Below are 18,092 nucleotides of genomic sequence, written 5' to 3'. Positions count from 1 at the left end.
GGTCCCTGCAGGGTATTTGTTCTAAGGGACTTAATAGAAAAAAGAGAGAAACACACAATTAAACACAGGATTGATGACTATTTCACACACTTTGACCCAAAGCTAATTTTTTTACAGGCACTATTGTGAAAGTTGGACCACTTTTATTGGCAAACTGGAACTCTAAAATCACGTTCAGTTTAACAATAATGTAAAAAAATAAATAATAAGTATAAATAAATTGATACAGCATAGTAGCCTATCACGATATTTTGTGTGGCAATATTATATTGTTTCATGACTGGCAAGTATCAATATTTCTATTAGATTATAGGAAATACATGTTTTTAATTTTAAATTGCTGAGGGGTTTCATCATTAATGTTTTTAAAGTTATATTTTAAAAAAACAACCTGCAATTGTTCAGTCATCCATTCATGTTTGTGTTCAGTTAAGTTCGATTTGACTGAAAAGCTTACATTTCACAAACTAACAACTAACAAACTGAGTTTTGCAAGGTTGGCACAGATCAGTTGTGAGCACAAATGAAAAGCACTGTGTTCTATCTTTGCTTATCTACTTTAGACATTGAAAAATAAACTGAATCAGGCTTGCATTATGTGAGCGTAATGTTCTTGAGGGGTAATACGGCACTATTAGCTCTCTCATGTAAAATGGGGTCTGACCATTTAAAGTTTTGTCGGTAAGAAGAAGGATTTTAAATTCTATTCTAGATTTTGTAGGGAGCCAGCGCAGAGAAGCCAATACAGGAGTGATTTGGTCCCTTTTCCTATAGTTCTAGTCAGTGCACGACTGCACGAGCTTCTCAGGGTTTTGGACCAGTTAAAGAATCTTTAGAGACCCTACCCTAATTATAGAGAATTACAATAATCTAACCTAGAGGTAACAAATGCATTAATTGATTTTTTTTCTGTATAGTTTAGCAGATTCTAGAGATATTACGAAGGTGAGAATGGGCTGTCTTTCAAATCAGTTTTATGCAAGAGTTAAAGACATATCTTGATCAAATAGAACTTCTAGATACCTGACAGTGGTGCACTGCCAAGCTGATGTCATTAAGGACATCTATATCTTCAGGAAAGGTCTTTCTGAGGTCAAGCACAAATAACACAATAAATGAAATACTGACATAAATCTGCCAAAACACATTTAAACAGTAGTGTACAACAAAAGTAAAAAGAAAATATGTGGAATCAACTCCTGGAAATGAGAGGGAAAAAACACTCACCAAAAAACACAATTTTATATTTGATCCATTACAGCCAAATAATAACAAAAAAAAGTATTATGAGCAAAATAATAGTTTTAGAAAGCCAGGGGCTTAGTCTAATTTCACATCAGAGAACGAAGTATTGTCCAAAAACACATAAAAAAATTGGGAGATATTTAAAAGAAATTAACTGGACGTCTGTCTAACAAATTAGACTGAGACGTTTCGGCTTGTGGCCTTCTTTAGTCATGGTAAATGTAAAATGGACTCGAGCTTGTATAACGCTCTTCTTATATTCTGATTATTCAAAGCACTCTTATACTGCAATTCACACCTACACATTCACACACTGAAGGCAGAGGCTGCTACATAAATTCGCCATCAGAAGTAACTAGTCCCATTCATACATATTCATACCCCTCCAACGAATCAGTGGGAGCAAATTGGGATTAAGTGTCTTGCCCAAGGACACAGCGGACATATTGCTGCAGGAGCTGGGGATCGAACTGCCATCCTTCCAGATGAGAGACGACCAACTCAATTGAGCCGCTGACCAACTGCCCCCCCCCCCAAACTATTAAAAAAAAGGCTGCCATGCAACTGAAAATAAAAACACAGGTCTTGTAAGTTCCTGCAGAGAGATATCACACAGGCGTTTTAGTTGCCGGCAGTTTTATAGCGGCAACGTTGTCCATGTTACCACATCATCCCTTTATTTGAGAAATTATTTTGTCATACCCCTCACTGTGACTAGAGGATTTACAGCCTGCCTTTAAATGTGTTACTATTAACACATCAAAATTAGCTTGCATTTAAAACAAGGGCCTTGAAAACAGGGATTGTGTGAAAAAGTTACAAAACATTTTGACTTAAAAACCCCACTATCCAGTGGAGTCTTAATGTGATGCATGCACACGATGTTTCAAGTGAAACACCAAAATATGAATTGTTTTCAAATCAAGTCTCTGCTGTTTGATAATGCCTTGAACACTTATAATAGAGAAGGCAAGAGCTTACTGAGAGCGATCAAGTCCTCCTGTGTTTTGGTGTTTGCTGTTTTTATGTGTTGGAGATGAAGGTTATATCTACTTGAGATATAGAGTTATTGAATTCTGAGCATTCCAGTTCTCAGTAATCTCTGAGCTGTGGTTTTGGTTTTATGTGATTAAAGAGTTTTGAAAAAAACAAAAACAAACACAAGATAAGGTCCAAGGTCATGCAATATTTTGTAAGTACATTACATAAAAGTAAGACAGCCTTAAATATTACATGGTGCAGTACTTTGTCTTAGAGCTTTGCACATAAGAGGTGTTGCAAAAATCAGATCCATTATCTTATTTACAGATCTTGCGCCTTTAATTCAAATGCTTCTTTTCCTCCTATATGCATGCAATCATCTTTTCACATTTTTGATGACTTAACAGGCAACAGCTGAATTATTTTCTGGAACTCGTCTTTGAGCCCTCATCCTTCTTGTTCTTGCATCACTCCATTGGCTTCCTGCTGAAATTCAGAATCAATGATAAGATCCTGCTTGTTTCTACAAAGCACTGCATGGCCTCACCCAAAGGTACATTTCCACAGGTACACTGTACTGCGATTGTCTACTCTCTGCCTTCTTTACCATCTCCGTCATTTTGCACTAAAGTTGATCGTACCTCCCTCTAGTGGTGCAATATTTCAAAGCTGATCATCTGTACAGGCAAGCCTCCAATTCCTTTCTACAGTGTATGTTTTTTTTTTTTTTCCAATTTGCTTTTTTATGCCTTAGGTTAATATTCTGATTTATTGTTGTGTTTATTCTAAATGTCATAGTCGTTTTCTATGTCATCATGTGTTTGCTTTTGAAGCCCTTTGTACAGTGTTTTTTAAAGTGCTACACAAAGTTTTACATCTCTGGTGATGTGTTTTGTCTGATGTTGAACGGGAAAAAGTAAAGGAGAGAGGGAAATTTGAACTGGATCTCCTGCCTCCTGGATGAAGCAGTGCTTAGCAGTCCGCTGTTCTCCTTCTGCAGGTGTCACTCCTCCTTTTCCAGCAGAGGGCCTGATTACCACACGTTAAGCCACTCTGTTCACGGATATGTTCCAAGAGGAACTAACTCTGGCTGAAAGACAAATGGTTCTGTGTCTATGATTAGTTTAATACCTGATGCAGTGACGGTCAATGAAATTAACCATGCCAAGATTAGAAAAGTGTGAAGTCATCTTGGCATACGAGGGAAGCCCAGTGTTGTCTTTAATGAGCTGTCACAAGTACTCGCCTTTCACAAGCTTGACAGGACCTGTACACAGAAGCTCCGCCCCCAGATCCTGTAAGCCCATTTATATCTGCATGCAGGCAAACAGGGATTCCCCTCTTACTCACTTTAAACTGTCTGATTTGAAGTAGAGAATCATGACTATATTTTGGAAGAACTCGTAATAATTCATTTCCTCATTTTTAAAATTCCAAGTCGGTGAGGCCTCTAAAGCCACATTGCAATAAATGATATATTTAATGCTGCATCAACACAAATCACATCACGTAGCTATTTATATTGATACTATGTAACACAGTGAATTGTGTACTAATGTATTATTGTCTCTTTGTACTTGTGTTCCAGTGATGAACACATGTAAGCAGATAAAGTCATTTAACTTGTTGCGTATGTGACGCCTGGTTTATGTTTCTACAGGGCTGAGCACACCATCTAGTGGTCAACTGTGTTACCTCTTGGCTGGTATCAAAGAAGGGAGGCCACACTCAGTTTCATTAACTCAAGTAACACATATATAGATACATAGATGAAAACATGTGCTCTACAAGGCACTGTTAAATGAGGCTGATTATAAAGTGTCGCTTCTTTCTGCTTTTCTTCTATAAAAACCAAAACTGGCTTTTAATTTTGTGACTACACGGATGATTTCATTCCACTGTTAGTCCCACCTGTGCATTTGGTTTACAAGCTACATACTTCTGTCTTATTATAGTGGCCAATGACTTATTTGATACCACATTTATTTTTAGAGCAGTGAACTAAAAGACACATCTCTTACCTATTCTCCTAATCAACAACAAACAAGAAAAAAAGCATGAAGGAAAAAAACGGGCTTCATCCTCCTCATCACTGCTGAGCAATGTTATTTTCAGTGTTTATTTCCACACAGTTAACACCACACATTACACATAGCTACAGTTAAAAAAAGTTTTAAAAAAAAGTAAATCATTAAAGTACTATATACGTTGACTTTATAAGCGGAAGTCTAATAATTTTTGCCGAAAAATGAAGTTTACTAGAGGGCCTTAAAAACATCACTTTGAGGATGACCAATAAGACCAAATATGGCTCTTAACGAAGCTTCAAGTCAACATGATAGCTGATTCTGGTAAAGGAACTTGAGCTTGTCTTGCGCTGTTCTCATCTGACTACTCAAAGCCCTTTTCAAACCACAGGTCACACCTACCTACTCACACACTGATGATAATGTGGCTGTCCTGTCCACAACTTCCCTCGTTTGTGTTTACACTCTGTCACAAGCTTTTAGGTTAGCAGAACTTTCTATTTTCCTTTGTTAAAGTTGTTTAAATCTTCGGTCTTTTAATACAACTATTTCATAATAACGCTCCGGTGAAAACGTAATGCAGCAGTTTAGTTACATGCACAGGGACGTGATCGCGTACAGACACGCTACGCACCGTGAAGCGATGTCAGGGAATAAACGCCACTCCTGCTCCTATTAGCTTGAGGTGAATTCCCCAGAGAATATGCTGCAACGCTCTCACAAGACAATAAAAGGTAAACGGTCTAAATGAATGTCCTCTGAGGGCTTCTGTACATCTTCAGCTATTGTCTTTTTTGTTTTTTCACACCTCATACTTGAACTTGAACTTGAGCTCTTAACAGATCACATGCGGTTCATCGGGCAAGGACAAAGAGTTGACAGTAGGAGGTGTAAAGAACCTCAAATAACTGCAAAAAGCGAGAGTGTGAGATGATGTATGAAAAGTGGATGAACCGACAAAGCACTGACGAGCAGCAAAAATTCACAACATACATTGGTTTGTCACATCTAGTCATATGAAGCAGTGAGGATACAAGGCCAATACATTTAACGTGGAGTTAATGTGCTGTATATGACATCCTCATCTTGTGCTGGATCCTGCTGGAGAACAAAACAAGGGAATTGATTGGAAGAACAGTAATATATACAGTCAGTCACACTGATTTTAAAAGGAGGCAGCTGCTATAAGTATTGAATATAAGAGTAACACTGCAGTGATATCAGACATACATTTGTTAAAGCACATTGTTGTTCTGCCTTGGGTCCGAGCAGTGCTGATGCCTTATTTATTCATTTTTAGTTACCTTTCTCCCTTTTGGTCTCCTGTGCGACACAACACTGTATGTTACATCCTCTTCAGCCTGTGATGAAGCAAAAAAAAAAAAAAAACCCATCAGATAACATTAAATAGAAAGAAAAGAAATGTGACATCATAATCCTTCAGCCAAATAAAATTGGGATTCAATGTTTTCTTAAATGCCAAATGTTAAATCTGTATGTATGACTGGATCTTTTACAAACCGTTTTCCAGAAAAGGGAACAGATTACAAAACAAACGTGTGAAATTGAAAGTAGCAAAAACACAACACATGAGTTCAAATGTGGAAACGGCGATGGGGACGCTAAAAGAAAAGAGATGATAGAACAGAGGAGTAAACGTGACCCTGTCCCATTCTTTTTTTCTTTTTTTTCCAGACACATTGTTGGCATCAGATTTGACATCAGACTTGGAGCACTTTTCCAGTCTTCTGACCACTCACAGCTTTTACACTTCATGTCACATTCACACATGATGGCAGAGACTGCTATATATGAAGGGCCCAGCTGCTCATCAGTACTTCTCCAAATCAAAAAGTTAGTTGTTTTTTCTTGCCACTGTAACTTTCCTAAATGTTGCTCAGTGCTGTGCACCTGGTGAGTAAACAACGGGTCTTTGTAATATAGTAATGAGTAAGGTCTTTTAACTGCTTTTTGTAAAGTGTCTCAAAATAAAAATAAAATTATTGATGGAAGCTATCCTAAAAAAGACTAATTTATTGATTCAGTATTCCTACTAATTTGGAAACAGGGGGAGATTTTCAAGATCAGACCTTTGACCATTGCACGTCTTCGTAGAAAAGAAATCAAAAGACATAAATTATATTATAGGAGCATCTGCGGTGTATTTATAGCCCGCCTAACGTTCCTCAATACTGCAACTCAAAAATAAATAACAAAGGTGAAAGTTTTGTCTTTACATGAAGGACCATTTACACATTTTTTTATTTTGTTTTTTTAAGAAAAAATCAAATATCTCCTACCTCTGTTGCAGCTGATGTTTGTGCTATTTTCAGCTCTAAAATGGAACAGAAAAAAAGGCTGTTAATGCTGTACTGGAACACAATCATCAACAACTGTCAACTGCATTTGTAAACGTTATGAATATTCTCACTGCGTTGTCTCAAAATGAACAAGAAGATCAAGCCCGCAAACACAATGAAGATCAGGACGCTGGCAGAAATGATGAGGATCATTTGGTAACCAGAATTCCTGCAGCAACAAACACAGATGGACCAAGATAAACAGATCTTTACATAATGAAATCAGACGGTGAAATAATTCAACATATTGTCCCTTTAAGTGGACTAGTTGTCTGTCCATAGATGAACCATGACTGGCGACACTGACCTTTGCGCTTGATTCAGAGTTGTGTTACTTGAGAAGGTTGAGGTGTGATGTGTATCCTGGAGAGTGTTTGCAATGGTCTTTAACTGTGTTGTTGCTTCTTTTGTTGTTAGTACAGTGGCTGTAGGAAACAACACAATGTTGGCAGAATCACGTCACATTAAAGTCACATTTCTATCAATCATTTACCAATTGCTGATTCAATGTCAATTAATGGCAGCAGTAAGACCTTTAATCCAGGTTAAATAATTATCAGGACTTAATGAAGGAACTATATTTATCACATTGTTTTTGATTACATTATTTACAGTTTAGCTGGTGAAAAGGTTCTGAAATAACCAAAATAACACACAACAAATGTGCAACATGTTCAGGTGTGTCCACTTTAAAGATCCCGTAGTCATATACTTATAGCTTATCGTTCATCAGCTAACGGAACATCGAGTAGCTTTGCAGACGTTGAGCTCCAAAAAACTCCTTTTTTTATCTTATACTGGCCTTTGCGAAAATCTTCATTTTATCCTCTGCCTGAAACTTTTCATTTTAGCTGTGTCTTTAAAAACCCTCTCCAAATGTTACCACTTTCTACTGATTGGCTGGCTCTTCATGTTGGCAGAAAATTCTTTATTATGTAAAGAAAAAAAAACATTGTTTGTTCTGACTTTGTAGATAGAGTTGGATATTTCTTATTGGACAATTGTATATGCACACAACATCCCGGATAAGGGCCATAGACGGACTGCTGAGGAAAAATGTGTGTCAAATCAGAGAATATTTAACAACTTTTATGTATGTATGTATGTATGTATGTATGTATGTATGTATGTATGTATGTATGTATGTATGTATGTATGTATGTATGTATGTATGTATGTATGTATGTATGTATGTATGTATGATGGGCTTTGTGTGAAGTTTTTCAAAAAAGTGTCCGATGAAGAAAGATTTTTAAGAAATTAAAAATCATTTAAAACAACTTCAATTCAAACCTTTATTTACAGCTGCAGAAGATTTAACTAAACATTTTATAACACTGTATTTGTATTTTCACACTAGTTGTCAGTAGTATGGTACTTACTTGTGGTCGGCTTCACTTTAACAGTTACATGCACCGGCATCTGTACGTCACCATGGGCACAGTAATACCAGCTGTCTCCCTCTGTCCTCAGTCCACTCAGAGTCACAGTGAAAGGGTCAGGTCTAATTACTTTAATGGTAACTCTTGTACCAGCTATTGGTCCCCCTGGCTCCCTTACACAGGACCCTCCCAGTGTGCACCACTGAATTGCTCGTTTGATAGAATAGGTAAAGCGGATGGTAACATCTTCTCCAATAAATCCTGTAACCTTCTGATGATCCACAGAGAGCTGGGGCCGATCTGGAGGGAGAAGGAAGATAACTGACGATAACATCATGGTTAACCATCAGTACTTTCTGCTGTTGGATTCAGTTACCTCTTGTAGATAAATGACTCCAACAATCACAAAATCGAAAACTACGAATGTGCAAATACATATAAATATAAATACAGTATACAGACTGTGTAGCTCTGCAATACTCTGCCTAAAACGCTATAAGTGTATTATTTATGCTTGTTATGTCCTCAGTTTGTTTCCACCACATCCTCTGCGTGTTTGTGTACAGGAAAGACACAGCTGTTTTTCTCCCATATTGAGCCATTAACATGTTTTTAAAGAAAACTCTGATCCACTATTGTTCATAAACTTTATGGGGCATTGGCTTGATTAAAATGACTATTTTAAGACAAGTAACCAGCAAGCTGGAACAGAAGCCTGTGAGCCTGAGTTTAGGGCGAACAACCCTCGCCACAGACATTTGGGACTTAAATCACACATTTGTGGATCATGCTCGGCAGCAGTTTTGAATAAGTCACGTGAAAACAGACAACTGATTAAGAAGCCAGCCTTGTACTGATGACTACTTTTTCAGCTCTTAGAGAAAAAACACTTTCAGATGTTTATAATTATGTACGCATATAGAAACTGCTTCTACATATTTTTGCACATCTGTGTGTTCATATTCGTAGATTTTTGCGCTGACTTATTTTATGTAGTTTTTTATGTAGTTAAAAGGTCCAATAAACAAAACAATTTAGAAAAAAGAACAACTATTTAAAGCTTTTTCAAAGAAGTTTCAATATGTTTTATAACCTTTGCCCCTTGACTGTATCTACAGTGTTTTTTTTTTTTACTTTGGTCCAGTTGAGAAAGCTGTAGATCAGCAATTTCTTTGTTTTGGTGTTTAATTAATGAACTTCTCAATAAACGTTTTTGAAACAATGAGCTAGCTAACATCCATCTCTGACTGAGAGTCTATTTCTGTAGTAAACCTTTCTTCATGTTGTCACTTTTAAATACCCTCTGTCAGGAACAAACATTTGCACTTCAGTGGATGTACTTTCCTCAAAAAAGACAACATTTCTAAAAGGGAATATTGCAACCATAGAACCACCTCTCAGTCTTCTCTAATTCCAAAACTTGAATTGGTACTTTAGTTTTTAAGACTCCAGAATATATAAAAACATGGCACAGGTTTCCCTCCAACATGTCTTACCTTTAGTGACTGAAAGCTGAAACCTTCTCCCATCATCTGCATCATTGTTTATCTCCACATTACACCAGTAATAAGAATCAGAATTAGTCACGCGATCAATAGTCACAGTGAAGATTTTTTTCTGTTTGTCATCAGAGATTGAAAATCGTCCTGAACCTCTTGGTTGGTTAGTTTTAACTCTGTATTCACAAGAAGTCCAATAATACCCTTGACACAAGTATTTCACATGGTTTGTGTACTTTGACTCGTAGGAACATGGGACAGAGATGGAGCCTCCAGTCTTCACAGACACTTTACTGACTGTATAAATGCTGTGAATTCCTGCAACAAGACCCAAAAAAATATTCAACCAGTGACATTTAAAGACATTCAGTTATAATCACACCACCCTCTGACCTCCTGACATAAATATAAGGAAACACAAATTAAATGAGTTTCCCACTGACTGACCTGTGAGTCCAACAAAGATGAGAAGAGCGCTGAGAGCAGCCATGTCGGCGAGTGAGAAGAGGAAGACTAAAAAGTGTATCCTGCATCCTGTATTTCTGTTAGATTGACTTCTACTTCCTCATGTTGCCAGATAAGTTCACAGTTTGACACCCAATACAACATATTTACAGAAGGTGTTCCTTTGCACTCTTAGTATTAAGGATTGCTGCAGTTCTTCCAAGAATCATTTGCTTCAGAGGAAACCTTATTTTTTTAAGACAGAACTGTTTGTGAAATAAATTGAAATTAATAGTGATGCCTCTTTATGAGCTACAAAAGCAAATGAGACCATCAATAAAAAGATTTACAATTTCTATATTGATATTTTTCATGCCTAGAAATATCCTAGCCTCTGCCACAGGGTAGTTGTCAGACAAAATGAGTTACAGCTTGCAGAAAACTGCTTGTTCTACATTTTCCACAACAAATATTCTCAAATATACACTTTGCCGTCAAAAGAGTAGACATTTTGGTAGTAAACATTACCATGTATTTATAACAAAATTTTAACAAAGAGATCTGAGGTACTGCAATGAACACAGGGGGCGCCAAAATCGACCAAAAAAAACCCCAAAGAGGAGCTTCAAGTAAGTCACATGATTTGAACGTCATCTTCAGATACATTAGTTCTAATGTTTTGAGACAAGTGTTGATTTATAGTAGGTATGATATCATGTGTATTGTGCTTATTAAACAGTTGTCTGAGGCACATACTTTTCCAGCGCATGCTAGCAGCACCACTCTGCAATGCCATACAATCTATTTTCAACAGAGCCTGCTGCAGATCGACCCAGACAGAAAGTCTGACAAGGGAATGCCTTGAGCTTTTGACATAATGTTGAGCCAATGCTAATGCCTAACATTACGTTAAAACAGACACCAAATGAACAGCAAATCAACCTCAAAATGCCAGAGTAACTTGTTATTGGCACATTGTTCTCTTTATTGTGTTTATCAGTTGAATAGGGCACCCGCCGTCAGAAGGAACAAAACCACGACAGAGACAACACACCAATCCTCTGTGTTGAACTTTGTGAGGTTCTAACTTAAGTTGTGTAATTTTTTGGTTTCCCCACAATTACAGTTCAACAGAACTCACAGAGCAAAATTCAAACCAACCAACCAACCCGTGTTACAGAAACAACCTTTGAACTTCCTGCAGCCGATCTCTGAAAAGCATTTCTCTGAACACCATTACAAATGTCATTCCTCATTTCTCTGAACAGACTCACGGATGAAAATAACTTCTGTTTAGAGCTGAATAATGACAAAGCATTGCTATTAGTTGACACCAACAGTTATGACCTTAATCCACAGCTAGTGTCAAAGTGACGAGCAGTGAAATCTTAATAAAATATAAGATTATAACAATACTCTGCTGCTGGCTGGGTGAAATTGTCTCTGCTCATGGAAAACAGCAACAGGATCACAAAGTCATGAAACATTTTGAAGCGGACTGCCTATCAGGGAAAATGCACTGCCGACATCCATCTCTCCTCCAAGTTATCCCTCCAGTCAAAACAGAACAGCATGGCAAGTTTTATTAGGGGAGACTTAAAAACGAATAAGTAGCTAGGTTTAAGATTTCAATCATAACTTGTGACTTGGATGGAACTATCTCAGCTGGTACAGCTCCACCAAACTAGGCAATGTTTGAACCACATACATAGCTGGTGTCACCTGATATGGTTATGTAGAATTATTCTAATGTTCAACCGCTTGTGTGCTTTTTGTAATTGAACTTTTTCTATGAAGTGTTTTAAAGGAGATGGATGAAAATCCTACTAACAGTGCTGTACTCTTTTGTCTCCCTGTTGTACCTTCATTTAGATGCTAGTTGCTTGTAGAAATTCACTTGAATTGCAACATTTCGCTTGTTACATCATTTCAGGAGCTTTTCTGAAAGACGTTGCACAGCCCATCTAAAAGCTGAGGCAAGAAGGTGTGAAACAATACGATTAAACATGAAAGAAGAGAACAGCAGACAGCACCATGTGATACTATCTTTTCATTGAAATGAATCCATGGACTCCTGCAGATGTTCAGTTTAAGAAGATTTATTTAATCTGCAGATGGACGGTGATATACTGGCACATTTTCAGCTTTGTATAACTGCAGTTGGTAATCTTAAGAAATATGTCTTATGAGTTACTTCCTCTTGACAGTGTGATATAGAAGCAGAAGAGGATTTAAAAATGAACAGTTTAAAGGTCTCTCTTCCTGAATTTCATCACTCTACAAGACACCTAAATTCACCAAAAAAAGCCTGAGTTTAAAGAGACAGTTCGTAACATTAAAAAAAATGTAAATCAATTTTTGTAAATGTACAATGAATAATTTGCAATCGGACAGAAATATGAATGTTCTACAATAAAAGTTTTTAAAAAGAAAATAGTAATGACCGAGAGAATAAGATTGCAGAAACAGCCAGAATGAGTTTCCTCCAGAGGTGGCTGGCTTTAGCCTTAGAGATGGAGTGTGGAGCTCTGACATTTAGGTGGAGCTCAGAATTGAGCTGCTGCTCGTTTACATTGAAAGGAGACAGTTGAGGTGGTTTGGGCACCTGATTAGTGGACGCCTCCCTTTGGAGGTTTTCAATGCTCGCCCAACGGGGAGGAGAACAGAATACGCTGGAGGGATTATATACGCCGTCTGATCTGGGAACGTTGCTGGGGAGATAGAAGCCTAGGTTGACTCACTGCACTTGCTGCCAACAGCAAGAGAATAACATTACAATGACGAGAATAACATAGAAAAAGTGTAGGAACAGCTTCAGGCTGGCTGGGTCTCTTCAATCGGCCATTTTCTTCACTTTGTTCCGTCTGGGATGTATGTGACCTCTGTGTGGGAGAGTCAGATAAACACAGAAAGAAAGACAGGTTTTGTTTGTTTTCATTTGTTTCATACATGTTTTTTCATTCTGTGTGGTTTTTTAATTCTGGAATAAGACATGTTCAAGAGGTTTTATTTTCTTTACTTTTCTTCATATCTGCTATGTGTGTATTGTGAGAGTCTTTTAGAATGACCTGGTTTGTTAAGTTTCTCTTGTTGTTCTTTCAAAGCTGAACGTCACGTCCCCTTCTGGCTGTTAAAGAAACAGAAGTTATTTACAGTAAATTGTTGTGTAAAGAAAAAAAAAAAAACTTGTTTGGAAATTGTTGGTGGGGACGCCCCTCTGCTTGGTTTTTGCTTGTCATTGTGGTTATATGTAAATGTCTAAAATCTGCATCAGCAACCTTTCAATTTACAACTACAGCAATGGAAATTACAAGCCGGCATATATTTATGAATAAATAAAATTGTCAATGTAGAGCTATAGCTAATTAGCTTAGCTTATATATAAAATTGTTTAAGCAGCCTGCATGGCTCTGTCCAACTGCTACCTTTTTCAAATTTAAACTCGCCACATACTTACTGACTAAACACATATTTTAAGTTAAGATTTGAATGCTTTTTTATAAAGGAAAAAAAAGTGATAGAAGGCCTGAGACATGACGCTGTTGATTATTATGCATTAAACATTTTCTGCATAGTGGTAATACATCACAATGCTTAAAAGTTAACCCAATTTGAAAGTTTCCCTCAATTACTTTAAATAAAAGTGATCCCAAGCCAAAACATGGCTGTGTTAAATACAATAGATTCTAATTAGCCAATTACTCATGGAAACCATTAACTGACAAACAGTAAAAGCAACTGTTTGTCAGGAGGCAGCCCAGATCAGAGACTCTAGTGGACTAAATGGAAGCACATTAATCTGAAAAAAGAAGTCCGGTTTTGATCATAATCTGTTAACTGTGGGGAAAGGAGATAATCACAAAAGTAAAGAGTCAGAAACTGTGTGCTATGACAGAAATTTACAAAACTGAAGAGGAGACATGAAAGACACAGAACATGTTAAGATATACGGTCAACAGATGGCAGCATAATGTCCTGATTTCTCCAGATCTGTTCACTTTGTCTTTCTTTAACCATCAGTGGAAAATTCCTCATTATAGAAATGTCAATATTTAGACAATTCACGTGAAACTGATTTAAAGATCACATATAAATTAGAATAAACTTTACCATGGATTCTAACACTAATATGTGTCCCTATAGCCTGTCTATAAATGCTCCAATGTTGCCTGCTTCACTTTTCAGAAAATGTGTGCTCAAACATGCATTTTGGAGATTTTTCTCACTATGGGCAGTCACCCCTCCCCCAGGTGGGTGACACTCTACGACACTGCAGTATGCTCGGGTTGTTGAAAAGGAGGATAATATCTGACCTGTAAAACCTTAAAATGTCAAGTATCATCTGAAAATCCACATAATCCTTCAGTCTTCACTAGTTTTCAAAGGGGCAGTACATCTAGTAACACAGTTTGGATAAGGGAGCTGCACAGGTAGATGTGTTAGCATAGCTTACCGACATTGCAGCTGATGATTCGGCTGTGGTGCGCTCTATAAGGGAAATAAAAAAATCATGAAACTGAATGTCGTGCAATGAAAATGATTTTCTTCCACATCTGAAACATTGTCTGGAGTTTTTTTTTCTTTACATAAGTTAGATCTGTTCAGTTTATTCAGTCAGCAAATACTTACTTTGTCTTTTGAAAATAAACAAAACCAACAAGCTGACCAGTACAATGAGGATTAACACACTCAGGCGAATGGAGAAATTCCTCAGGTCAAGTGAAGAACTGTGGAAAACATTATAAAGACAATATAAATTATTTAAAAAATGTTTTAAAAAAAGTGGCCTCCCTGTATTTTGTGATCAAGAAATGGTTGTAGCAGTTTAAAGAGCCATGTCTAATCTGCATTGAACATGGATCTGGATTCAATAACAAATGCCTGAGTGATTAATTACGCCTAAGTAAGTAAAACCAGTGTCTGCAATAGCTAAGGAGCCTGACCTGTGTGATTCAGTCTGAACTGTGGTGTGTTCTTCATGTCCAAGGACAGATGTAGGATTCACAGGTTGAAGAGTGGCTGTCAATGTGTTCACATGATATGTTGGAGTAAGTGTGCCTGTAAAGAAAACCACTGTGTTTGAAAATATCACAAAACTGAGAAAAAATGAAAATTAATGAGTGAATTTTAATTCATCATGTCTGGTGAAGCATGGAGCAAATTTTCATGAAACTTCTCCTGGCAATCCAAAAAACTTCAATTCCAACCTTTACTTGAGGCTGAAAATGATTTAACTGAACATTTTATAACACTGTATTTGTATTTTCACACTAGTTGTCAGTAGTATGGTACTTACTTGTGGTCGGCTTCACTTTAACAGTTACATGCACCGGCATCTGTACGTCACCATGGGCACAGTAATACCAGCTGTCTCCCTCTGTCCTCAGTCCACTCAGAGTCACAGTGAAAGCGTCAAGTCTAATTACTTTAATGGTAACTCTTGTACCATCTATTGATCCCTCTGGCTCCCTTACACAGGACCCTCCCAGTGTGCACCACTGAATTGCTCGTTTGATAGAATAGGTAAAGCGGATGGTAACATCTTCTCCAATAAATCCTGTAACCTTCTGATGATCCACAGAGAGCTCGGGCCGATCTGGAGGGAGAAGGAAGAGAATTGACGATAACATCATGGTTAACCATCAGTACTTTCTGCTGTTGGATTCAGTTACCTCTTGTAGATAAATGACTCCAACGATCATATTTACTCAAACAGCTGTTTTTTCTCCCATATTGAGCCATTAACATGTTTTTAAAGAAAACTCTGATCCACTATTGTTCATAAACTTAATGGGGCACTGGTTTGATTGTAAGGACTATTTTAAGACAAATAACCAATGAGCTGGAACAGAAGCCTGTGAGCCTGAGTTTAGGGCGAACGAACCCTCGCCACAGACATTTGGGACTTAAATCCCACATTTGTGGATCATGCTCAAACAGACAACTGATTGAGAAGCCAGCCTTGTACTGAGGACTTGTGTGCTTTTTCATCTTGCAAAAGCGTTGCCATGAACCCTTTTTTATGTGTTAGTGTCTTAATGACTGATTGTCCAAAAACAGTAGAATATGTTGCAATTAGGAGCCTATAGTCTGTAGGAGCTATGTCAAAATATTAAATCTGCATCATGGATGTGTGTAACAATAATCCCACAGTGATTTATACATGTACCCCACTGTTTTCTCTCCTGCTATTTTATCCAGATCACCTCATTTTCAAGGGGGTCCCAAATAGACATTCATAAACACAAGAGTACAACACAGCAACACAATGAAAATAAATGATGGCACAAAAGATACAGAACAAGCAGAATACCAGATGACAACTCAAGGAAGAAGATACACCAATAAAATACATACACATTTCCCTCATTGTACATCCTGTTTGTACATTTGTTTTTATATGTAACTGTTTGGTGTTTTTCAAAGGACTGTCTTTTTTTTTCTTCTACTGATTCCTGTTTTAAATATGCACATATCATTTTTGTTGTTGTTATGGCTTGAGCCAGAGGCAACAGAATATTGTTCTACTGTGTACATGTCTGGTAGAATGTCTAAATAACAGCATGGGAAACTTGAATCTAATCCTGTCATGACTAATTGAGATTGACTAAAGTACTCATAGACTAAAAAATGTTATTTTTTTGTCTTCAACATAACAAGGGTTACAACAGAGATAGGTTTTATTTTATTTTCTAAAGATGAAACGACTGAACTTGTCAATGAAGTCTTAAATCTTTAAAACAATGATGTGCTGATCAGCAAACATCAGTCTCTGACCGTGAGTCTATTTCTAGAGTGAATCTTTCTTAATGTTGACACTTTTGAATACCCTCAGGAACAAACATTAGCACTTCAGTGGATGTACTTTCATCAAATAATACAATTTATATTTTTAAAATGGGATATTGTAGCCATAACATCACCTCTCCTTGCTTAAGCAATCTTCTTTAATTCCAAAACATGAATTGGCACTTTAGTTTTTAAGACCCCAGAATATATAAAAACATGGCACAGGTTTCCCTCCAACATGTCTTACCTTTAGTGACTGAAAGCTGAAACCTTCTCCCATCATCTGCATCATTGTTTATCTCCACATTACACCAGTAAAAAGAATCAGAATTATTCACGCGATCAATAGTCACAGTGAAGATTTTTTTCTGTTTGTCATCAGAGATTGAAAATCGTCCTGAACCTCTTGGTTGGTTAGTTTTAACTCTGTATTCACAAGAAGTCCAATAATACCCTTGACACAAGTTTTTCACATGGTTTGTGTACTTTGACTCGTAGGAACATGGGACAGAGATGGAGCCTCCAGTCTTCACAGACACTTTACTGACTGTATAAATGCTGTGAATTCCTGCAACAAGACCCAAAAAAATATTCAACCAGTGACATTTAAAGACATTCAGTTATAATCACACCACCCTCTGACCTCCTGACAGAAATATGAGGAAACAAGTAGTACGTATTTTCATGGATTCATTCATCTTGATAAATTTGTGGATATATCTTTTAATTGTGTCAACCATGTCAGAGTAATTTTTTAGGTTTGTGAAGCTGTACTACATACGTGTGGAAGAGGTCAAATGTCAGTAGCAGCAGCGATATATTTGGTTTGGAGCCAACTGTCTTATTTGTTCTAGCCTTATAGAGAAGTACACAAATAGTTAAGTGTCTGTTGTTGCCCGAGAGATTTAGCTTAACATAGATATTTGACTTTTGAGTCAAGGAGATGTGTTCTTCATGCCTGATACAGAGTCAAGTATTATATCAAAATATAAGGAACACTGAGAAGAAGAATGCTGGGGTCAGTGACTGCGAAGTCCTGGTCCAGCATGTCAACTATTGTGAAGTTCTGAGCAGCATGCCAGTAAATGCAAGGTTCTGGTCATCAAGCATGTCTGAAGAATTGTCTGTTATATTATAATGTTTTTGGCCATGGCTAAATAAATTTAAGATGATCCACAAGTCTGTTTGATAATGTCTTCCAAATTCATTTAACACAGATATAGAAACCTCACAACAAATTAAATAAGTTTCCCACTGACTGACCTGTGAGTCCAGAAAAGATGAGAAGAGCTCTGAGAGCAGCCATGTCGGTGAGTGAGAAGAGGAAGACTAAAAAGTTCTTTCTGTGAGAAAGACTTCTACTTC

At 37.2% G+C, this 18,092-nt stretch overlaps 2 protein-coding genes across 2 annotated transcripts; both read right to left on the bottom strand.

Annotated features, from left to right (window-relative positions):
- Nucleotides 1–5,300: 5,300 nt before the first annotated feature.
- LOC306842228 (uncharacterized protein) lies at nucleotides 5,301–9,984 on the bottom strand (the record flags this gene model as incomplete). The annotated part of the gene is made up of 7 exons (XM_079372354.1): nucleotides 5,301–5,354; nucleotides 5,558–5,614; nucleotides 6,554–6,588; nucleotides 6,685–6,782; nucleotides 6,921–7,038; nucleotides 7,996–8,295; nucleotides 9,942–9,984. 7 exons carry the CDS (start codon nucleotides 9,982–9,984, stop codon nucleotides 5,301–5,303), a joined length of 705 nt encoding a protein of 234 aa, XP_079228480.1.
- Nucleotides 9,985–12,576: 2,592 nt separating this feature from the next.
- LOC306842227 (uncharacterized protein) lies at nucleotides 12,577–18,033 on the bottom strand (the record flags this gene model as incomplete). The annotated part of the gene is made up of 9 exons (XM_079372353.1): nucleotides 12,577–12,820; nucleotides 13,007–13,065; nucleotides 14,392–14,426; nucleotides 14,568–14,665; nucleotides 14,882–14,996; nucleotides 15,235–15,534; nucleotides 16,975–17,153; nucleotides 17,214–17,295; nucleotides 17,991–18,033. 8 exons carry the CDS (start codon nucleotides 18,031–18,033, stop codon nucleotides 13,015–13,017), a joined length of 903 nt encoding a protein of 300 aa, XP_079228479.1. The 3' UTR covers nucleotides 12,577–12,820; nucleotides 13,007–13,014.
- Between the last annotated feature and the right edge of the window lie 59 nt (nucleotides 18,034–18,092).

This window comes from Symphodus melops, assembly GCF_947650265.1.
Source record: "Symphodus melops genome assembly, chromosome: 21".
Taxonomy (NCBI): domain Eukaryota; kingdom Metazoa; phylum Chordata; class Actinopteri; order Labriformes; family Labridae; genus Symphodus; species Symphodus melops.
Note: the sequence above shows the minus strand (reverse complement) of the source record. Positions and strands in the feature narration are given on the sequence as shown.